At 41.0% G+C, this 25,179-nt stretch overlaps 1 protein-coding gene across 2 annotated transcripts in view; it reads left to right on the forward strand.

Annotated features, from left to right (window-relative positions):
- Positions 1–12,447: 12,447 nt before the first annotated feature.
- Positions 12,448–25,179, forward strand: part of LOC148037016 (putative complex I intermediate-associated protein 30) — a 78,688-nt gene continuing 65,956 nt past the window's right edge. For both annotated transcript variants that reach the window (XM_087675955.1, XM_087675956.1), the window contains exon 1: positions 12,448–12,686. In XM_087675955.1, the coding sequence (XP_087532081.1) occupies positions 12,641–12,686 (46 nt within the window). In that variant the 5' untranslated portion in view covers positions 12,448–12,640. The remainder of the gene's footprint in view (positions 12,687–25,179) is intronic.

Raw genomic sequence — 25,179 nt, forward strand, 5'->3', positions numbered from 1 at the left:
AAGTGTGATAAGGTGCATACCTAACTAATGGAACATTCAAGACCATGTGAGAGGTGTGTGTGTCCATATATGTTATGGCATGTGATAAATCCATCCTAAGAGAGGGCAAGCAATGTGTTTGGTGTTGTGCCATCTTTGTACATCACTATTATAATGGGCTCACCCAAGTCCTTTTTGTATCTAAGCTCATAATGTCTATCACTATCCCTTGATTCAACTTTAGGTTGATCCCAAATAAAGATAGTTGTGGCTTAGCCAATTGGACATCTATGCATGTGCGAGAGGTGTCTGTGTCCATATATGTTGTGGCATGTGATAAATCCATCCTAAGAGAAGGGCAAGAAATGTGTTTGGTGCAGTGTCATCTTTGGACGTCACTACTACAATGGATCCACCCAAGTCCTCTTTGTATTTAAGCTCACAATGTCCACCACCATCCCTTGGTTCAACTCTAGGTGATCCTAATAGTTAGAGCTTAACCAATTGGACACTTGTGCATACTAGTAATAATTATCTACCTTCTCTTTCCCAGGAGTGTGTGTGTGGATGCGCTTATATGTGTGTGCACACACGCACGCACACACACATGCACACATGCGCATGCACGCACGCGCGCGCACACACACACACACAGACAAAGTATATGTTTGTATGCATGCCCATTAATACAATTGCAAGAGAGCACTGTGTGCTTTTACAGGCTCTCCAACATCTAAATCCTAAAACTTACAAAGGTATACCGCTTTCTTTTCTAACCTTTACCCTATATTTTGTAGCCACATGCACAGGGAGAAACTTTGCTTAATATGTAACAAATAGATAGATAGAATAGAATAGGTAAATACACATGCTTTTATACTTATTTGTTAGCATTGCCCTTTAGGACATATACTCAGGGTTGTGCCACACGACGTGACTTTGACTAGCAAGACCTTTTTTCATGGGACATGTCACATGCTCTATAACTTTGCAAAGGCACCCACTGCTTATGGTAAAGACGGTAAAGAAGGTCACCTTCATCAAATGGTATTTATTGCCCAAAAATACCAAGAAAATCGTGAAAAAAAACATGGCTTTCTCTATACTCTCCCATTCACAGTTTGCTACTCTTGCTACCCATTTTTAAATACTAATTTTTTTTTCTATCTGGATCACTACTTCCCTTCTTCAATCTATGTTTGCATCTTGGGGGGAAAAACTCAAAGGCATCTCCTTCTCCTTCAAACACTCTATGTTTGACAGTCCTTCAACTTCATTGACCCATCCTTTTATGTTTTTAAGCATCTCACAGTAGCTATCAAACCATCAAATACACCATATCAATCTACCAAGCCCACATACTCATGGACAATGAGGATAATCCTCCCGTGCGCGTCACTTGTGAGGAGTGTACTCTTCTCCCTCTGCTGCAATCTTTGATTGCCCTACTCACAATTGCTAGTAAAATCCAGGAGTTATGCACTTGCACTATTTTGCAGAGCATGGAGGAGGAGGAAGATGAAACATAACTTCTCATGTCCTTCCAGCTACTCTTATGGGCTGGAGCTGGTGCTACACATCATCGGTCACTACTTTGTAGCTACCCTCCAGTAGAGTCAAACAAGTGGTATGTACGGCCTCGGTCATCAATAATTTGGTGGAACCATTATGTTCATTATGCTCATATTTCCGACGAAAGATTTCATCAACTTTTTAAAATGCCCCTACAACTTTTCCAACAAGTGACAGATTTGGTTCGTGATGACTTACAAAAGGAGACATCCCACTCTCACTTCAAAGGGTCCGGGGCGTGTATTTTCTATTGAAAGAAAAGTCGCAATTGCAATATTGCATCTGGCCTCCGGGATGCAACTACTAGATGTCAAGATTTTGTGATCTATTCACTGGAATGCTTCCCATTTCCTTCGTTGGCCTATCAGTAAAGGGGAATTGAATGGGGTGAAGGAAGGTTTTCGTGCTTTGCAAAGGATTCCCTAATTGTCGTGGTGCGATTGATTGCACTCACTTTCAAATTGAAATGCCTCCTGATGAGAGCAATGCCGATTGGTATGATCGATATGGCCAGTACAGTATGATCATGCAAGGTATTGTAGATGCAAACATGCGCTTCATGAATGTGAATATTGGATGGCTAGGTGTTGCGAATTATGTGAGAGTGCTTTGCAACTCAAGGTTCTTCCAACTGTGCCAAGGGCAAGGCAGATTGACAGGTCCTCCTTTTCATTTTGTTGAACTTCAAATAAGAGAGTATGTGGTCGGAGATAAAGGCTTCATTTTGCTCCCATGGCTTATGATTCCGTTTCAAAGAAACAAGCTTACATTTCCAAAAATAAATGATTACAATTTCAGATTATCCTCCACATGCATAGTTGCAGAGAGAGCTTTTGGTAGATTGAAAAAGAAGTGGTTATACCTAGGTTTAAAAATCAGTAATGTTGATATTGATTTTTTTACCAAAGTTAATTCACACTTGTTGCATTCTCCATAATATATTGCTAGAACATGATGAGGAGGAGGAGGAGGAAAGAGGACGTATTGATCTCAATGATCCACTTGTTGACAACCCTTTTGTGGACCCACCTGAGGATGCTAATTTGTATCTTTCCCCACAACAACGACTTGAAGCTTTACGGATGCACGAAGCTCTTATGGACTAAGTAACTATTCACCATTTGTATTATGCTTGCTCGCATAAACATTTGCATTTTGTATCAAGTTTCTTTGACCTTGTCATGATTAAGTTTTGAGATTGGCATCATGCTTTTGGCAAGTTCTTAACTATTCCATATATTGAATCAACAACTCCCAAATGCTATGTGAAAATTGTACTTCTTTGGTTCTCTCATTGGTTACTGGCTCATACACTTTTGCAATCACAATCTACATACATGAAGACCACCGTATAGAGGGGTCCAATTATTGGTCACTTCAAGGGCTTGAGCGCATCTGCCCTATTCGTATTTGAACATAAATGTATTGAATGTAGGCAACCACCTTCACAACCAACCATGTATCTATCAATATTTTGCAAAGACATAGTTACTTGCTCATAACTGCTATAGTAATAGTGTACTGTAGGTAGCAATAACATTGTACTATTGCCCTGAAAATAAGTTTTCATAATCAATGTGCAACAGTACTTTTTTTTGGTTCGGGGCATGTCCTGCCATAGTTACTCTAACTGAAGCCAATTGTCTTAAATGGAGACAATTATGATTATTATCATAGTCATACACAGCAATACATGCATCGGCTGATATGTCATCACTAGAAAGGGCATACTTGTCACTAGCAGTTAATTTGATGTCAGTGACTAGGGAGATTGCAATGCCCAAGCAATGGAGTTTGAAGATGACCATTGGATTGATAAAAGTTGCAAGTTTGTGAACCCAACATATTTGTGCATAATTTACACCAATGTAGGTCATGCATATTCATTAAACCTGGGTATAAACTTCCCACTAACAAAGGTGGCCTAAATTCGTTGCATACAATATCTCTAGAACCGCGACATGGTATACTATATGTGTTGAAATATGTAATAAATAGCATGCACTTTCAATATGCAACATGTATATATCTACACAACCTCCAACCTATGATTCATAGCAACAATAACACATGTACCACTGCTTATGATACATAGCTGAAAACATCATGGTATATCAATATTATAGCATTGCTATCAATTTAGTGCTACAAAGTATGAGTATCAACATACAATAGTACAACTATAGCAATTGAACCCAGCCGCATTCAATGAAGACAAGCTTATTACCAACATAGCAGTTTTTGTATCGATGACAACATAGCACAGCGACCCAACTCAATGACAACATCAGAGAGGTTGAAGGTCTTGTACATGTGTTGGTTTTGTGCTCACTGTACTATGTTGGAAATTAGCAAAACAAGCCATTGATCGAAAAATGCAAGACGAATGGGCAAGAAACAAATACTAGTTGTGCACTACTATTGTCAATTGGAGTTGGTTGATCAAAGAAAGCATATAAGTTGGACTCGAATGTATGGGGCTGCCAATCTTGGCCCCTGCGGAACTGGTCAGTGCAAAGAGTAAGTCAACTGGGGTTTCATGATGATATAGAGAGCTTGTGAGGTGGAGCTACATAATCATCCACTTAGCATGGTTGTAGTACATATGGCCAATTAAACTATATGTTAAACTACATTTCATCAATTAAACTACATGGGTTTATAGTAATTCCAAATGACAATGTGTGTTTGTGATGATGAACACTTTCCTATGCTTGGCAACTATGAAAGAATGCTATGTATGAGGATGGGCAATATGTATCGGTATAGCTTATTAGGTGGACATAGACTAGGATTTTCAAGATTCTGAATGTATATGTGGGGCATGGCTAAGTGGTAAGGTAGGTCAAATAGTTTTGCATGCCATATATGTGACTTGCCCAAAGCTTCCGATATTTAGATGTATTCTCAACTACTGCATTGCCATATGAAAAACTTTTTTGGTTTAGATGGGAAAATGTTACTTTTAATTCCATTAGGTTGGCTAACAAATGAAGGATAAAGTAAAGCATGAGCTACAAAGGATGGATATTTGTAAAGTGTACTCTCTTGTTTCTAGATTTTTGTTACATATACACTTCTTTGACTCTTTTGTTTATGCCAGACCAAGATTCAATGCACTTCTAACACATGCAGCAAAAGCATGGCAGGGCCCCTGGATTTTTGTCAGCTGCCTACTATGCACATGCCTTATTGGCCTCCAAGTAGGCAGTCTTGCCCATTTTGGCCACTCTTCTACCTGTTGCCTGTGTTTTTTACCTTACTAGTGTCTATCTGGCTGTCCTTGTGTGTGAGTATGCTAGTTTAGCTACTTAAGATCTTAGTGTAAGTTAATCTCATATTACTGGCTAGTTTCAATAGCTCTTGTAAAGCCTTGGTATTTCAAACCTTTAGTTAAGATGTGACACTTGAGAAAATCGGTATGAAAATTGTCTTCTGCCATGCTACTACTAGTTAGAGTTCATCATATGCTGTGTTTGAGCCTCAATATCCTCCACAACAATCACAAAACTGCTGTGTTCTTCATCACCCTTCAAAAGATCCGCAACATTTGAGAATTGTGTCTATATCTCCATTTGCCATTCAGCTTTGGTGATTTCATATAGATCCCCTAATATTGCAATGCGATATTGCAAGACATATAGTTCTAAAGAACAACTCAACAACAGAAAAGAGAACCCAAGAAAGGCAAAATAGATCCTCTAATATTAGTTACAACATACAAATACATATTTGTATAATTATTGGCTCCATGAGCTTGAGCTTTGTCCAACACTTCAATTCCACGAAGTATCCTAACTATCTTATTGAGGACAATGCTTTGCTCCATCTCAGTCTACCTCAAACAATCTTCACTTTGATCAAGCCACAAACTCTCTGCCTCACCTTGATCTAATATGGTATTACTTGACCCTTTTTGTAGTTTCATGGTTTCTTTGAGGTATCTCAACATGTCATCATATCATACAACAGGTCTACTCAAGAAACTACACAACAAAGACTACACTTCTGCCTGCAATTACAGTAGACTATAGCAGAAGCCAACTACTCATAATCTATGTCAAGCTGTATCATCATAAATTACTGCCAATACAATGCAATGGTCACCATTATTGGTACCATCTGTTTTGAATGAAAACAGTTTCATCAACATCATAGTTTTACACTGCAGTTAACTATCCCAAATAATCTGATTTTATTTGACCCTTAACCTGCTTCCTAGTTTCCCAAGGTTTCTAGATATGGCTACTTGAAAAACCAACAAGTCTCCTTGCAAAAGATACTTACACCAATGACAATCTTCTAGTGCTCGCACTTATAGTGTACTTTAGCAATTAGCCAGTTGCTCATAGACAATCTCAAGCTATACTAATATAAGTCGCTGCAAATACCTCGGTACAGTCTCCGTAACAAAAACAAGCTGTATTGAATGAAGAAAATTTTATCATCATCATAAGCATACACTAAAATTTAAGGGTTAGCTTATTTGATGTCAAGCAAAAGGGATTTCTATCCTGGCCAATATGCTATTATCTCACCCATTGTTTTGCTTCCTAGATTCACAAAGGTTTTCCATCATGTGTCCATGAAAAACCAACAATTCTGCTCCAAAAAAAAGCATGTCTACTTCATGTCCAAACATCTGACATCATGTTGTCCAAATGCATATAATCATCTTTTCGCAACAAGATGGAAACCATTCTTATGTTAGCCCTTATTTCTTTCATGGGATATGATGATCCACTATACACTACAACTGTAATCCCAAAATGTGCTAAAACACAACAGCATATTTAAGCATATGCATGTTTGTTCCACTAAATGCTATTGCCACTACATGTTCATTTCCACAAAACAATATTGCCACTGCATCTGCAATTTCATCAATTTCCTTGTTGTTGCTGCCAACAAGTATAGAGAGTTGCTGCTCTTAGTCATACATTTTGGGCATTTTGCATTGCATTTCGACCATCAACAACCCAAAATCAAAGCTATCAATCTGAAAATTTCATCTCTGATGGTAGACCATACACAAGACTTTCTAGTGTATATGCATATAATCTTCCTTCACCAACATGATATACTCCATTTTCATGGCCGCTCTTTTTTGTTTGATGGAATATGCTGGTGCATTGTGCATTGTACCTGTATTTGACATTTTGCAGTGCATCTTTGGATATGCATGTTTGTTCTAGTAAAGACCGCTGCCATTGCATGCTTGTTATGGAATATCATTGTGCTACTGCCAATGAACGTAGAGGCTGCTCTCACCCATGTAGCAATAAACCATCATTTTTACAAGTGTGAGGGAAGCTGAGACACTGCACCCTGCACTCCAGGTGCATGAATATAGAGATTGCTCTCACCCATTGTTCCGCTTCCTAGATTCACAAAGGTTTCTTGTCATGTGTGCATGAAAAACCAACAGTTCTGCTTCAAAAAAAAAAACATGTCTGCTTCAGGTCCAAACATCTGGCCTCCTGTTGTCCAAATGCATATAATCATCTTTTCGCAACAAGATGGAAACCATTCTCATGTTAGCCCTTATTTCTTTCATGGAATATGATGATCCACTATACACTACAACTATAATCCCAAAATGTGGTAAAACACAACAACATATTTAAGCATATGCATGTTTGTTCCACTAAATGCTATTGCCACTACATGTTCATTTCCACAAAACAATATTGCCACTGCATCTGCAATTTCATCAATTTCCTTGTTATTGCTAATAAGTATAGAAGTTGATGCTCTTAGTCATACATTTTGGGCATTTTGCATTGCACCTCGACCATCAACAAGCCAAAATCAAAGCTATCAATCTGAAAATTTCATCTCTGATGGTAGACCATACACATGACTTTCTAGTGTATATGCATATAATCTTCTTTCACCAACATGATATATTCCATTGTCATGGCCGCTCTTTTTTGTTTGATGGAATATGCTGGTGCATTGTGCATTGTACCTGTAATTGACATTCTGCAGTGCATCTTTGCATATGCATGCTTGTTCCAATAAACACCACTGCCATTGCATGCTCATTATGGAATATCATTGTGTTGCTGCCAACGAACATAGAGGTTGCTCTCACCCATGCAACAATAAACCATCATTTTTACAAGTGTGAGGGAAGCTGAGACACTGCACCCTGCACTCCAAGTGCATGAATATAGAGACTGCTCTCACCCATTGTTCCGCTTCCTAGATTCACAAAGGTTTCCCGTCATGTGTGCATGAAAAACCAACAGTTCTGCTCCAAAAAAAAAACATGTCTGCTTCAGGTCCAAACATCTGACCTCCTGTTGTCCAAATGCATATAATCATCTTTTCGCAACAAGATGGAAACCATTCTCATGTTAGCCCTTATTTCTTTCATGGAATATGATGATCCGTTGTACACTGCAACTGTAATCCCAAAATGTGGTAAAACACAACAACATATTTAAGCATATGCATGTTTGTTTCACTAAATGCTATTGCCACTACATGTTTATTTCCACAAAACAATATTGCCACTGCATCTGCAATTTCATCAATTTCCTTGTTGCTACCAATAAGTATAGAAGCTGTTGCTCTTAGTCATATGGTTTGGGCATTTTGCATTGCACCTCGACCATCAACAATCCAAAATCAAAGCTATCAACCTGAAATTTTCATCTCTGATGGTAGACCATACATGGGACTTGTAGGGCGATGTTAGGCACGGAGATCGAGGTAGACAGTCGTTGCACGCTGTGAAATAGTCACAGAGAGTGAAAGAGAGCATAGTAGAGAGTGAACATGTTTTTCGGTACAATGACGAGTGTACCACTTTAGGTTTTTAGATAGATATATGTATGAAAGTATAATGTGTTAAGGGTGTGCTCACACCCTTGCAGATATAAAAGGCACGATGGCCCTTTATTCCCAATAGGAATTTCTAGTGTATATGCATATAATCTTCATTTGCCAACATGATATATTCCATTGTCATGGCCGCTCTTTTTTGTTTGATGGAATATGTTGGTGCATTGTGCATTGTACTTGTAATTGACATTCTATAGTGCATCTTTGCATATGCATGCTTGTTCTAGTAAACACAAATGCCATTGCATGCTCATTATGGAATATCATTGTGCTGCTGCCAACGTACGTAGAGGCTACTCTCACCCATGCAGCAATAAACCATCATTTTTACAAGTGTGAGGGAAGCTGATAGATTGCACCCTACACTCCAAGTGCATGAATATAGAGATTGCTCTCACCCATGCAGGAATAAACCATCAATTTACAAGTGTGATGGAAGCTGAGACACATCACTGTGCACTGCAAATGCAATCCAACAAACATACTTCCATTCCAGCAAGTCTTCAAAATCTGATATTGCGAATACATACCAAAACTGCTATACAAGCAAGGGTAGCTGCAATCTAGAATCCACACAAATTTAGAACATTGATCTTGGAGACATGAGCGAGCTTGGTCTTCTTCACTATGGTGGTAAGCATATGCTGCAAGTTTGGCACACCACCAAACATACATATGATCTAACAAGCAATGAAATGAACCTTTATCTTGATTTCATCACTGGCAATGAAAAAGATAATGCTACAAGGGAACACTAACATTTGATCCAACAACCCATCTAGTGCAGATTTTTCTTCTTGGTACTTATCCAAGGAACTAGTGCATTGGTCTTCTGTTCATGCACACAGTCTTGTGGAAGTATCCCTGAAAAGTACAAAAATTGGTTTCAGTAAGGCTTTCATGATAATGAATATGACAAAATCATTACAATCCACATGTGTTGCAATCAAGCACACTAATGAAATAGGAAAATGACAATTGTTAACAGCATGATTGTTACAACATTACCTCATAGCACCGGCCAGTATATGGTCCTCTCAAAGTGACATAGACACCATGTCTACCAAAATTCATGTTCACAAAATAGAGCTCAAAAGACACAATCAATTAATCATGTTTCAACCAAGCATAGATTCAGGACTAAAGTTGGAAACATTTAGACAGATTTGGCAAGAACATGACACCTTGGTTGAAACAAAATATTGTTTGCCACAATGTGATGGCACTTGTGAGGAGTACTGTGGGTACACACGTAGGCATCATAGTAGCATTTTGCATTGTACCTCAAACATTAGACACAACTGTCCGAGAACCAAGAGATCAAAGATCTTCACAACCAAACATGGACAACAACCTAGTACAAACATAAAAAACTTGCAATCTACCGTTCTTGACATGTAACCCCACAATATGCTAACACTAATCAATGGGAATGCTTGTAATGAGTGGTACACAATAATATTAAATTATAGTGAATCTTCCGCTCATAGATTTAACAAACTGGCACCACACAAGATGTTTCTCAAATTCAAGAAACAATGTGTTCCTATTTCTGACATCAATTATAGCAAGTAGCGGTCCATTGTTTCCAATAACAAGATCTAATACATAGCAAGAACAGAGATGGATACATAACATGAAGAGTTGTCTTAACAAAGAAACAAAATTTGGCTAATGCAAATCTATTTCCTTAAAATTTATCTGCAAGCCGGCTAATGGCACTTGCCACATCCTTTATTGATGAAGCAATGGTATCTACAGCTTGTAATGTTGCATGAACTGACTCTCGTTGTAACTCTCGCTGTAATAGGGTATTGTCACGGTGACGTTGGGCACGTCCACCTTTTGCTAGCTCCATTCCTTTAAGAAGATCAGCACTGATTGGTTTTAGCCCCACATCTACCTCATACACCCTTTTCTTTGTCTTCCTTGGGACACCTATCGAGGATGTCACAAGAGTCTCCCCTGATGTATTTGGATTGAAGGGTGCCAAGGGGACCCTCCCACTAGCTTGGGTGCCTACTACGAAAACAAATCGTAGCTTATTGGAAAGATATGCATATTCCAAAAGGAAAAAAAACAAAATGCCATATGCACATAGAAAGGCGCAACCTAAAATTTAGATGTACCAATAAAAAGGTAGGTTCTAAGTAGATGAAGAGGGTGAAATGATACTTGCTCAAGTACCTGAGGGCGTTAGGTCGCAAGAGTCAACCACCTCTACCGTAGGATTCACACATCACTCTCTCCCAAAATGTTGATGTAACACATCATAGACCTTGCGTTCAAAAGTGAGAGACCTAAATTTTGCTTGCTTCCGCTCCGTCGTAGTCATGGAGAAGTAACTACTTTTCCCACTCGGAATATGTCGCTCCTAGTCACTAATTTGCTGATAAGTAGGCCACATTCTTGTCCATTTCAAGCATGCTTGCTTTGCAGTTACCAAAAGGTGTCTACTTGCACACATTTTTGCAATGTCTTTCCACTGCTCCCCTCTGGTTTTAATAGACTTCATTAATCCACCATCCAACCTACCCTCATCATAGGCTTTCTTACACTCAACCAGGATGCCAATCGATCGAAGGTCCCAATGAGCTCTTCCTGATGAGACATTGGATGGAGCATTGTTACCATCCTTTGTGACGGCCTCATAGACCGAAGGGTCACTAGCATTTGTGTTTGATGGGCAATTAATGGGAGGTTGATTCTCATCTCTAGGTGTACAACCATGATTAGAAATAGGGCTACTAGCATCATTCCTCCTCTGTCTTGTTGCAGCAATTTGAGTAACTATCTCATGTGCCGGGGAGGGATGCATTGCCACCTGTTCAAAGTAATCACTTGCAGGTTGGGAAAGACCAAAAGTATGTCTTGGCGGAGTAGAGAGACAAGCTGGGGTGACATCATCCAAATTGATATCACATGGGCTATATGTTTGAGGGTTTTTTTTAAAAATTGTGCAGTACATCTTTATGTGCACAAAGCAAAAAAGTCCTGCCACAACAACAGCTGCGGCTTAAATCCCGGTAACCATTTCACATTGTCGTTCGAGTATAGAAGCATCAAGATAACTGTCAAGAGGAATGTAATGAGTCACATGGAAGATGGGAATTCTTCATTGTATCTACTCTCATGTATGTACCTGTGATCACTGCAAGTGCCAAAAGTGTGGGCAGCTTGCATCCCTTCCAAACAATGTGAGGAATGACAATGATCATTTTAGCAGTTGCCTATCAGTATCGAAATGTCTTCATTAGTGGGGGCCCCATTGGAAACCAACAGCCCATTTCAGAGAGTGTTTGCATTTCTCATGTCTTGAGTCTCCGTGTTTATTGGCGTGGCCCTTTGAACACACACACACACAGATTTTACGAGAGAGAGAGAGAGAGAGAGAGAGAGAGAGAGAGAGAGAGAGAGAGAGAGAGAGAGAGAGAGAGAGAGAGAGAGAGTTGAATAGCGAGGACACACAATAGCAGGTATTTTGTTCCAAATGCAAACAAGGAGCATGAGTAGGAGAGATATATGGTGAGAGTAGGAGAAATATATGGCGACAGGGTCTGCCAATCACAGTGAGGAGCAGAAATGGTCACCGTTGCAGAGAAAGATGAGTATGCCCAAAGGGAGAAAGGGCATGACAGAAGATACCCAGCGGAACTGTACATGTCTGGCCTACATACATTTGCACGTGAGAGAGGGGGGAGAGAGAGAGATTACCTGTGTTGATTGGAAACTGGCATTTGCCGGTGCATGTGCCAAAGAGGAAAGTCATTCCTCACTTGTCAAAACTGCTCCCACACGTGAAGACTTTGACTAGCAAGACTAAGCCGATGTCCTGCTGGTCTGCGTGTGGCATCACCCTCAATGGTGCTCTTGACAAGGTGGTGCATGTCTCAAAAAATTACTCATTGTTAACTTGAATTAAGGAGTCCACTTAGCCTTGAAATAAGTGGATATCTTGCTTTTCAAGAAAAAAGAGTTTATTATAGAAATTTGAAGAAAAAGGATGCTCTTTGTCTCTCTCTCTCTCTCTTTCTCTCTCTCCGCCCTTGTAAGCTGTTTCCTCTCTAACGTGCGAACAACTTTTGGCTGTTGTTACTTTAAGGACGCCCATGCCCACCGAAGCTTTATAAACCTTAGTCTGGAGGAAGATTTGAGTTACGCATTCCGAACGGACATGAATGTTGCGGGGTGAACCAAGCAGAGTAGTACTCTGTCAAGCTCAGAAGCGGCACCAGCTATGATTCGTTCGCTGATACGGGCAAGCACAACCGCAGTTCGCCGTGGTACATCCTTGCAGCTCCATATTCGTTAGTAATCAACAACATGTATGCTTTCTTTAAGACGACAATGGCTACAGGACTGCCGGTAACGATAGGCCATCTTTCGATGATATATCAGGTTGTCAGCATAGTCGTAGTTCCTTAAAATCTCAAATGCTTGTTTCTTTCAAAACGTTTTACAGTACAGCTAGATGTCTCCAGGTGAAACATCTTATTGTAACAAGCTATAGCTCAAAACATTTAGTTGGTTGTAGATCATCCATAGAGCCCAAAACACTCTAACTATGATCATTAATTTTGAAGTGATTCATCATGTACCATGGGCAAGGCTGAAGCTGGTAGATCTCGCACCTCTGGTCAAATTCATAAGACAAACTATCTCTGAAAGAATGATTGTAGTGTAAGTTCAATAGATGCTTTTTTTCCCAGAGAATAGAAAGTTCTAGTAATAACACCTCGGAGAAAGTGCACCGTGAGGCGACATACAAAGTACAAAGAACCTTGTAAAGAGCGGCTAACTACATCGCAAATACAATAGTTGTGTGAACAACCAATATCATGGGCTATAATGCCAAACCAGATGAGGGGTAGTATGAAAAAGGGTGCTTGAGTCCTAGGCTTGCAAGAAGGCATCTCTTCTCCTCCTTATCCTCTCATAGCCACTACGCACTCTCTCCCATCTCTTGTGGAGAGTGTGGATGATCTTCGGCCAAACCCTCAAGAGTCTCTCTTAGTTGGATACATATTGAAGGTCTATAGAATGCATAGTGACAGGAAACGGCCGGAACGGCCCCCCGGCACGTGGAATCGCCGTCCCCGGCATGTATCCGTCGCGGACCGCGTTTCCAAATGATGGAATGTTTCCTGTCCCGTTTCAGACAGGGAATGCGCGGCCCGTAGGTAATTTTTGCCATGTGGCGTTCCCTGTTCCGTTTCAGATAGAGAACGCAGCAGGGAACTTTTGCCACGTGGCGTTCCCTGTTCCGTTTCAGACAGGGAACGCAGTACGGTTGCGATCCCTGTCTGAAACGGAACAAGGAACGCCACGTGGCAAAAATTACCTACGGGCCGCCCGCATTTTGTTTCCGCCTGCGCCCAGTGCTCCTGCGTCCTGCTCCCGCCTGCATCCTACTCCCGCCTGCTTCCGCCTGAGCCCAGTCCTAGCCTACGTCCTGTTCTCGCCTGCATCCTGCTCCCGGGACCCGCCTGCATCCTGCCCCAGGCCCTAGGGCCCAGCCACCTTCTTTCTCTTCCTTCTTCTTCTTTCTTCTCTTCCTTCTCTTCCCTCTCTTCCTTCTTCTTCTTTCTCTTCTTTCTCCTCCCACCTCCAACCTCTTCCTTCTCTTCCTTCTTCTTCTTTCTCTTTCTTCTCTTCCTTCTCTTCTTCCTTCTACCTTCTCTTCACTTCTCCCTTCTCTTCTTTCTTCTTCCATGAACCTTCTTCTTTTTCTCCCTTCTCTTCCTTTCCCTTCTCTCTTGACTCTTAAGTGAGTCTTGACTCTTGAGCCTTCTCCCTTCTCTCGAGCCTTCAATAATCATATGTTCTGGCAATGGTACCATAGGCATGTTCTTTTAGCTTAGACTTTTAAGTTTAGTTCATTGTTCATTGTTTTATCATTTATGGTTTTTGGCATATGTATTATGGATTTTATTATCTATAATTGAATAGCTTACCTCTTGAGCCTTGTAAGTTGCAATTCAATTTCTAATGAGTAGTTTTAGAATAATGCATGATATCTTAAAGTTAAAACTTAAAATGATTTGTCCTTGTGGATTATATACCTTGGTTTTAAGTTTTAACACTCCAGAGTCCACATGGATTATGAGTGAAATATTAATTTTTTTTCATGAATTTTGATTTTTTAAATGCCGTTCCCGTTCCCATGTCCCCGTTCCCTAGGTTTGGGGTTCCCGTCTCCGTCCACGTCCCCATTCCCCGTTCCCGTTCCCCGTTTCATGTTTCTATGATAGAATGGCTATATCTTGCAGTTCAAATCAAGGTAATTGTGAAATGTTTCACCCGTGAAACGATGCATTTCAACATGAAATGTTTCACCCCTTGGATAGATCCCAAGTCTAATGCCATGTGAAATGGCAAATTAACACATTTAGAACATATATACCTATAAAAATTTCAATAGAAATTGTTGTTTTGCATTGAAGTGAAATGATTGTGCAAAAAGAGTTACATACTGAAACTTTTATTTGTGAAACATGTTCACGTTTCACGTCTCGTGAAACATGTTTCATGGTTACTGTGGTCCAAATGTATAGGCAATAATACTAGCAATTTGCTCCCATCTATGATAGTGGCCATGGGTCTATTGTTCTTGTGAGTAATTTGGAGTGGGGATCTTGGTAAGATGTTCAATGACAAGAAAGGAATGGTTCCGACTAAACATCCTTATATCCACATGCTAGGCCTTTGTTTGTGACCCAAGCTAGAGCTCCCTCAATAGTGACCATGGTCTCGCCATGAAATATGATGCCGAGGGCTCTCCATACCTCATGGGCTTTGGGATAGTCCCATAGGGCATAGGTAGTCTTTGCTTCTCCTATGGCTCACCATATCTTGCACATGCCATTGGGTCCTTACCATATCCATGCCTAGTACCAACTACTAAGCTCCTATGAGCTAGTAGCTATAGAAAAAAGAAAACTTCCTAGGCCTAAAGCTGCCATCTAGCCTCCACGAAGAGTTTGATAAGAAATGGTCTAAGATGCCTTGCTATTCCAATGAGAGGTGGCTTTTGGTTGCTCTTTGATCTTGCCCATTTGAATCCTCCTTCCTAGCTTGGTAGCGTAGCCAAAGAAGGCCATGTCAAAATGGAGTCCAAGTGTGCGTGGACAATGCAACCAATTGTGTTCATATTGGTCACTTGGTTGAGCAAGATTGGCCAATCATTTTTTTCACCCATTGCACATGCCATTGCCTTGATTTGTTGTTTGAGGATATTGGAGAACTTTCTTGGGTGAAGCTTGTTTTGGAAGAAGCTGAGAAAGTGGTGACATTTGTCACACGAAAAATTAAAGCTCTTGCTTTATATAGAAAGTTCAATTCAAAAGAATTGCTTAAATCATCACAAACTATAACATTGATCTCTTCAATTTTAACACTAGACTTTGCAGGCACTATGCTGCAATCAGAAGACTTATCATACACTTTGTCATTCCCCTTATCTTTGCGCCTTTCATTGCGCAGTTCATGGCATTGTGGCCTAATGTGGCCCTTTTTTCCACAATGGTGACAAGTAACATCTGCATTCCTGCCATGGGATTTGCTACGTGACTTCCCATGAGACTTGGACCAAGATTTCTGAGAATCCCGTCCACGGCCAGTACCACTATCACTGCCATGCTTTCCATATCCATCATTCTTGCCTCTAACTGTCATAGCATGCGACACACGAGAGGCATCCAAATTCTTACCGTTAACCTCTTCCTGTAGAAGAGCACTCTCAACATAAGATAATTTCAAGGTTAGAGGTGGGTGCAACAATGGAAGCGTGTGAAGCTGCTTTAATACATTGCAATTTGCACAACGTAAGAGAGTAGAAAGAGAAGGGAAACACTGCAAAGAGAGATTAGAAGAATGCTTAAGAAATGGAATCCATATAATATTAGCCCAAGTGAGAGTAATTGCATGCCTACATATACCAAGTCATGGGATAGTCGAATACAATAGTGAGTTACCAGCTGAGTAGACATTGGTATTGGCTCCCTCTCTTCAATAGGACCTATAATTAATTAAATATATTTGACAATGACATAGAGAAGATAGCCCAATCTATAAGTAGATATCAAACTGGATTAGGTTGGCCAACATCTAAGGGACTCAAAATACATGCTAGCAAAGACACAGATAGGACAATCAATTGCCCATAAAATAATTAGTGCCCATTGATCCACAGTGAAAAAGGAATGCAAAACCCATTAAAACACAACTAGACTTACACATGGGCTGTCTAATTTGCCAACACCCTCTCACAGATCACGGATGAATTGGTACAATACAAGATACAATAAATGGCTCATCATAGGACACATAGCAATGACTATTAGAATGGACCATGGATACCAAAGCAGTGGGTGATCGAGTCATTACGAAGGTGCCTTGGAGAGAATTGGTTATCAAGATTGATCATACTAGCTCCTGAAAACAAAGAATAATCATAGCGGCTCTGTATATCTATAAAACAATGTATCTCCAGTAGCATATACGACCATCTTGCTAGCAATGCCTCTAAGCATACGTGACCATGGATTCCTTGCCTTTTGGCCAAATTGCCAAAGTGTTTTCTCGTGAGCTCAAACTAGGAGCCAATCTTGCCTTGTGTTTAAAAAACATCCCATCATGAACGTAGGTATCAATCCTTGCTGTAGGACCTTAAAACTTGCTAGACTTGGGTTGATGCTTCAGGGAACATCCCTCTTTGGATCTTGTGCACTTGTATACTTGTATAGATGATGCTCAACTGCCTCACCTCACCACTCTCTCACACTCCCTCTCTAGTATTGGAGAGTTGTGAGGAATGACCACATCACTAGCACTAGAAAAGCAGAATGAGGGGTGCTGCCACTCCTCAAGAAGTCCCTCAATCCTTGCATCACATTGTCTCATGAGCCCAATTAGGAGGAGGTCGATACTACCCTCGCTACTCTACCTTTGCTGAAGTATTTTGAATATCCACTGGCAGGGAATCCGATGGAGAAGCAATCTCCTCCTTTGTAATTGGAGCCTCAAGAGGCATAGGCTTCACAAAACTTGACTCAGCTGTCCAACTATCATATGGATCTCTAAGAATAGGGTGCTCCTCATCTACCTCTGCAGAGTTAAATACTCCATGAACTACACATGTTGGCTCATACAAGCATCCCATGAGATGAGATCATAAATCCTGTACCTTTGTGATTGAGAGATGTAGCCAACAAACATCTGTTTCTTGGAAGTCGGCTTGAACTTATCCCTCTACTTCTTTGGAATGTGAACATAGGTATCACATCCAAACACCATGAAAGATGTGGTAGCAAAACTGTTAGGAGGGGTGTAAACATCACCGTACTTGTTGCGATAGTACTCCTCAAAGTCCTCCTCTATCATGCTAGTGAAATCTGGTGAAGGTGGAGTGTCATGCTCCTCACCGAGTTCATAATGCCGTCTCAGGGCCTCTAATGATGCAGAAGCTTGATAAGACATCATAGGAATTGGAGAAGAAGGTGTTTGGGACATTGTGATTCGGTTATGAGTTGTATTGTGTGCCTCGCACAAAGACTAGCTCTCCACAATATCCGCAGGATACTCTTTACAAGAGCATCGGCTCTGATACCATGTGAAGAAAATTGCTAGGGTTTTCACTGAGGACGCACAGAGTGTACGACCACGACAGAAACACAAAGAGACAAACACAAACACAGAGGGAAAAACTCAAACCCTAAACGCAAAACTCAAAACTCAATCACAGAAACTCAAACACAAACAGAAGAAGGGAGAGAGAGAACACAACTCTGAAGTGAATGAATGCTGTAAATGAATGTAAGAGTGTACAGTGTGCTCAAGGGCAGAGCAATGTCGGAGTGTGACGTCCATCGGAGACGGATCCCAAGTCTGTGATCACCAGTCAGAGTGTGAAGGGAGAGGAAACTGCAAAATGATGGTACCAGAGGTTGTTGGAGAACTAAACGCAAGTTGTAGAAGATGCAAAGGGCAGAGGGCGGCCCCAAAAGGCTGCAAATGCAGCAGACAGAGTGTCACTTGATGGAGGAGAGCATCAACTAGCAGTCGCCTGGCAGTGGATGACCAAAACGCAGGGTATTGAAGGTCGCTTGCTGGAGGAGTGCTGCCTACTATTGCCAACAACCAGAAGCTGCAAACGCAGAGAACAGATGAGGATGGAGGTGCTGGCGATGAGGAACAGGGCCAAACGCAGCAGAAGGAATGGCGCCAAACAGTGGGCGATAGCTGGAAGAAGGCGCGAGGGCACTACAAGGCTGGATGGAGAGGTGGCAGTAGTTGCGAAGGCTGGACAGCCACGTGGAGGTAGACTGATGGCTGAAATCTGCACTAGAGGGTGCGAAACCTGCACAGACGGAATGAGGCTGAATGGGGGCAGCTTGCCTATTTATAGATGTGGAAGGGGCCCCAAAAATTAGGGTTTCCACTGAACTCTCTCGAACCACTCCACGTTTTCGGGTTTCCACTGAACTCACTTGAACCGCTTCCTGTTTTAGGGTTTTACTCTAAAAGAGCATATTTTAGTGTGTTTTGGGGCCGTTTAAGAGGCTAATTAGCAAGTAATACATAATTTAGCTCAACAGGGCCAACTAATGGTGACAGTAGTAAATGCAAGGATTTGACAGTAGGCAACAGCTCTAGGGTACTAGGTGACAATTGCAGGTAGGTGGTGACAATATTAGGCAGGTGGCAATAGCGGCAGGATGTAGACGAAGGTTGGAATCAGTTGCTAGATGGTAGCAAATGACTAGGGGAAGCTTTGACTATGATGTCCTCCGCAAACAGGGTGTGGGCAGCAGAGATACGGCTTCTGAAACTTGCAAAAATGAGATTGAGGGAGAGTGGTAGGTTGCATGCCTATTTATAGAAAGTTTGGGACACCCAAATTAGGGTTGTGCATGTGGGACATAGTAACTCTCTAGGATTGTGTTTCTTTTTAAATAAGATGGTTTCTTCATTAATTAAGTGTGTTTTGGGGCTGTTTAAGTCAGTCTAATGCATTTTTAGCTCAATAGGTAGTTCATTGTAATCTCTAGCAATCCATGCACAAGCTGACTACGAGCTGCCCTTGAAGGGGCTTGTAGTTGAGGTGGCCAAACCAAACATGCTATAGTGCAATCTCGGTCTGTGAAGAAAGAAGAAGAGAAGTAAAGGTTGATGAAGTTTGCATCTTGTAGACTTAATTCTCCTCATGACTTGCACAAAGAACCTATCAAGAAGCTCCATTAAGAACTTAGAAAGAGACCTTGTCAAACCTGATCACAAGGCCAAGAGCATAAACCCGGCACATAGAGAACATTTGATGTGTGGGCATCACCTTGCCCATTCAAAATCAACTGCATATCATCTTTACCTTTGATAGAGACCGAAGAGCTATTACCGTTGAGAATTGGCCCGCGCATTGGACACATACATGCAAATTGCAATGCTAGTTGTAGGAGTCATGTGGCAGGAAGTGCCAATTGCCACAATCCCACTTATGAGGTTGGGGGGGTCATCATTGCTACATTAGTAGCCGTCGGTGTTGAATCCTCAATCACCTTCAAATGGAGAAAGGCGGTTGATGAAGGAGCAGTCACTACTCTTGAGTCCTTTGTAGATTTATCCTTCTTGTTGTCCTTGTCCTTGTTAGGGCAATCCTTCTTCCAATGACTTGTTTTGCCACTATTGTGACAAGTATACTCCTTGGATTTATCTTGGTTGGTCTTGTCCTTGTTGTTCTTCTTCCCCTTTTGTTGGGAAGATTGTCTTGTCAATGCCTCCATCTTGGGAGCATGGTGACCTTTGAGACGTTTCTCTTGATCCAAGACCATTGAAACCAACTCCTCCCACTTAAGGATATCTATTTGCCTTGAAGCAATCAAGGCAGAATAGAATGCACTAAATTGGGGCGATAATTGCGAAAGAAGAGTTATTACCATGTCCTCTGAGGTAATCATCTTCCTTGTGTTTTGGATATGCATTTGCAATTGCCGAAGCTTATTGACATGCTTCCGCATGGAAGTGGACTTGGAGGGGTTCAATGTTTGCATGTGTACCTCTAGAGACAATTGCTTTATCACACTCATTTGATTCTACCATTGGTCCAATTCTAGCCATATCTCCTGAGCAATAGTCAAATGCTGGATGTGAGCTATCATAACTGGAGTGCAAGAGAGAAATAGAAAGAAGCCGATGTGGGCATTCAATTTGTCCCAATGTGCATGTACTTGTTAGTAGTCATGTGTGTCTTGTGTGGTCATCTCTTGCTTGTGACTCTCAGTTTGAGTCATCAGTCTGAGTTAGACAAGGACATTAGGAGCTCTGACATTGTCTTTGTTTGTCATTTTATGTGTTTTAGACACTTTAGATGGAGGGCACATTAATGCATTTCTTTTTGTGCACTTTTTGGCCTTTTTTAGGGGTTTGACCACATTTAGGGTTTTCCCTCTTTTACACCTATATATAGGCGGTGTGCCCTCCCACTTTCATTATCCATGATCCATCATTGATCCTTTGTGATCAACGAGTCCTCCTCATTCTCTCACCCCCTTGCTACCGTTTGGTGCCCACAGTGACACGTAGAGCTGAGTGTTGGGGCTGACTATTGCAGCCTTGTGCCTTCAGCCATTGCAGCCACATTGTTCCTTCTCTCTCTTGTGTTCTCTTCGTCTCCTCTTCGTGTTCACTTTCCTCTTTCCATTGCACACTCTCACAGTACCTTTATCAACTCATCTTTCTCATCAAGAGAGCTTGGAGGCATTACTAGCTATAGGATGGTCTTTGGTCTCAGTCATGAGCTCCACCAAATCACAGGTATCCAAGATGGCGATCATTATTACTTGCGAGATGCGCTAATTCAGCTCATCAATCTTTTGGTTGGAAGTGCGTGCCAGTCATACGGGAACCTTATAGTCCATAATAGACTAAAACTACACATTGATCTCCGAAGACATTGTCACTTGAATAACTTGCAAAAAAACAAGGGCAGCGCCCTTTGACTTCAAAAACGCTACCTACTAGGGCTTCCTTTGCTTGTCCCAAACTTGTTTCAACCGTCGAAGGCGATGAAACTCAAAATCTGCACAAAAGACTGAAAATGCAGCCTTTTCTCCTTCATGAACAGCAAAAACCTGCAAAAAACAGCAACTTTGCTCCTTTCCCGTGCTTCACTTGTTTGCCTCAACCGTGTATCGATGCACAGCCCTCCCACTCGCCCTTGAACGCTGAAAGCACAAACTTTTGTCATGCTGAAATCTCCCTTTCAGGTTTGCCCACGATCAATTAGCCCTTGAATGCTGCTCTGATGCCATGTTAGTGTAGCGAATGCAGAAGCGATGTCTGAACGAATAGAAAATGAACATGGAGAGAGGAGGGAGAGAGAAAAGAGACAATAGAACATAGAAATTTGTAGTGAATGAATGCTGAAATGAAGAAGGTAGATATGTATAGTGGGTTGTGCGTAAATAACCCATAAAAAATAATAAAATATAGCAGGTTGGCAAGTAAAAACTAGCCAACCAACCAAGAAACTGGCCGACTATGCAATAAATGCAATGAATAAGCTATGCACTGCCAGGAGGCATTGTCGAGGGTCTATCTATATTGCTCGCCCTACTCGGTATGAACCATACCACCCAGATTGCTGAAAAAACAATCAGACACTCGTCCAAGGGATGACTAAGACTCTAATAGCAGTAGCATACATAGCCTATGAAGATATGCTAGTGTTTGCACAGAGAAAACATAGAATGTATAAACATAGTTAAAACAAAATAAGTTAGACACTAACGCAGTAAATGCAAACCTTGTTGAGAAACCACTTCTTCAGTTTACACACTTCATTTAGGGTTTCACACTGATAGACCCAAAAAGGGTTGGTGTCCACATTTTGGCCACTTTTTCAATGGGCAGCCACACAATGGTGTGCTACCAGATAGCTTATGCCTATAAATAAGCAGTCACTTTATTCATTCTCCTACCATACTCTCTTCAGTCATTCTTTACCACCTTGGATCACCACCACCACCACCTCCCTTCTCTCACTAGTCCCTTCCACTACCCTCACACCCCTTTGAGAGGACATTGTGGTTCGTGGCTCATGGTTGCTTTCACCCTTTCCCTTTTGCTTTAGGCGCCTTATTCCATCATTAGGCCTTGTGTTTGGAGCATCTTTCACCTGGCGTCACCATCATTTGCTTAGCGTCAATACCCTTCTCCATTAGGCTCCACCTTCACCTGCATTTTTCAGGTTGGAGGCCTTTTCCTTGCTTAACGTTATCATCTCCTGCTTGGCGTGAGCATCCTAGTCTTTGGTGACAGTCTCCATCACTGAGTGTCAGTGATTTCATCACTCGTCTATCATAGGGGCTGTTGGGACTTGCGTTTTTGTAGCGTGGCTCCTCCTCCATTACCTGGTGTCACTCATCTATCAAGAGGCTGTTGGGACCTGCGTTTTTGCAGCTTGGCTCATCTTCCATCATCTGGCATCATCATTATTCACCTAGCATTAGTATCTAGGTTGCTCTCCCTGTGTTTGATAACTCTAACACTCTGGACTTGCAATTTGTTGCCCAAGTCACTCTCCGGCATTAGAGGATTGCGGTTTGTCCCCTCGACAGCTAGTGATCATCTTCCACATCTTCGACGGTATTAGAGGACTGCGGTTCACTCCCTCGACAGTTGTCCTTCACCTTTCAGTGATTACTTCGATAGCCCACTGCTCGGAGGACTGTATTTCACTCCCTTCATTGTGCGAATTTCCCATAGGTGTTGCTGCCTGATTCAGATAGGATAGTGCAGTTATTTTCTGAGCTTCGGCTCCGTTGTATTAGCTTTTCTTCTCATAGTATGATTCAGTGCATCATCATCGTGTTCTTCTAGTGTTTTTGAGTTCCTTTTCTCTCTGAATGTTTACCATACACACTCTGTGTTACTCCCCACAAACCCTACTGTCTCTTTGTATTGTCGCTTATTTTGACATGGTATCAGAGCATACCTGTTATTTTTGACAAACCTTAAACACAAAGACAAAAACACAAATAGAGAAGAAAGAGAACTTTGAAGTGAATGTATCAATGTTGTAAATGAATGAGAGAATGTATAGAATGCTCAAAGGTAGAGCTGTTGAAACTAGCCTTTCATCTCCAATAGGGTGGTAATACTTGGTCAAGCACTTAATTATAGCAATGAATAAAGAGCATTAATTGAAATGCACATTTACCTTAACAATGTTGGGTGTTGGACACCTCATTGGCCCCGAAATTGGCGCCCCTTGTGGTATTTCTTTAACTTCAATTGCCAATGGATTTAGTACACACTGAGATTTGACAATCTCCTTGGCTAATTTAAAAGGCCCTCAATGTATAAACAATCAGTAAGCACTACGGGCCAATTTGTTAGCAGTCTAGTTAGCTCATGTGTGAGTTTGGACTATGCTTGACATTACTGGGTATTTTAGGCATTTTATGGTGGTCATCATGGTGGTTATTCAGGCATTTATTGCTGGCTGACTGGAGCCCCAAGAGGAACACCAAGGAAAAGTGAATTCTCTTGCAAGAAAATCTATCTTGTAACATCAACAAGCTTTTATTTCATTCTTCTGATCATCAAAACAAAGAAAACAACAATTCTTCACGCAACATCATAGTAGATTTCTCCCACGGATTTGATAGAATCAACCATAATCTTCAACATCTTCATAAAATTCTTCAATAGAACAAAGAACACAAAAGAATACACTATCTTTGAATGGAAATACATCACATAGTATTCATCTTCAATGTCTTCATAGTTCTCTCTCTCAATCTCTCATATATAATTACAATGTTTTCATAGATTTGACTACTCTCTCTCTCTCTCTCTCTCTCAATAGTACATCATATCCTCACTACAATACTCTCATAATAACCCTCAATAATCCTTCTTAGGTCGTGGATGCACCTCCCAAGAGGTATGTCTGATATGAAGAGTCACCAGAGCCACTACAGTGTCTTTTCACAGCTCACTACTGTCACTGTCACTTAGTCTTCTCTTCAGTCTTCAGCAGCTGTTTCTTCCACTTGTTTTAGCTCTTTTGAACTTAGATTTATCATTTCCAAAGGTTAGAAAAAGAGGAGGTCTACAGAATAGTCACAGTATAGCACCAGAACAGCTACAGTACAGTTACAGTACAGAGACAGAAGCTCTACAGAGAGTCTACAGAAGGTCATCAAAACCTCATAACTCATACTCAAACCATTCCAAACTCTAAAAAACTATTCAATAAGCTTTCACAAGATCTCAATCTTCATTAATCATCAATCCATGCTTCATACAGAAGATAATCAGAACAAAACAGAAGCTATATAGAAGGTATACAGAACCAATCAGAACATCACAGAACCTTATATCTCCACTGAAAATCATCATGAACTTCCAAAACATAATCAATATTATCCAAAACACTCTCAAATACTTCCATTAACAATCATACATCACTCTAAATCCACCAAAAATCAATCATTCAGACCTCAAAAACAACAAAAATCAGTCAAAAATTCAGTCTTTTTCCACTCTCAACATATCCCCACACTTAGAAAGGAAGCGTCCTTGCGACCTAAGGAAAAGAATAATATAAAGAGCTCAATTTGGATCTTCCTTCATATCTTCAATAATCTTGTCAAAACACGACCCCAACTTATCACCTGTATCGAAACTACTAAAGGAAAACTCCATTATGCATGAACTCATTTGATTAATCATGTAAAAACCATTACAAATTTGTAAAGGATATAAGAGGTTCTC

Source organism: Lygodium microphyllum, chromosome 4 (assembly GCF_053477565.2).
Source record: "Lygodium microphyllum isolate KBCC chromosome 4, Lygodium_microphyllum_v1.1.10, whole genome shotgun sequence".
In the NCBI taxonomy this organism is placed as follows: domain Eukaryota; kingdom Viridiplantae; phylum Streptophyta; class Polypodiopsida; order Schizaeales; family Lygodiaceae; genus Lygodium; species Lygodium microphyllum.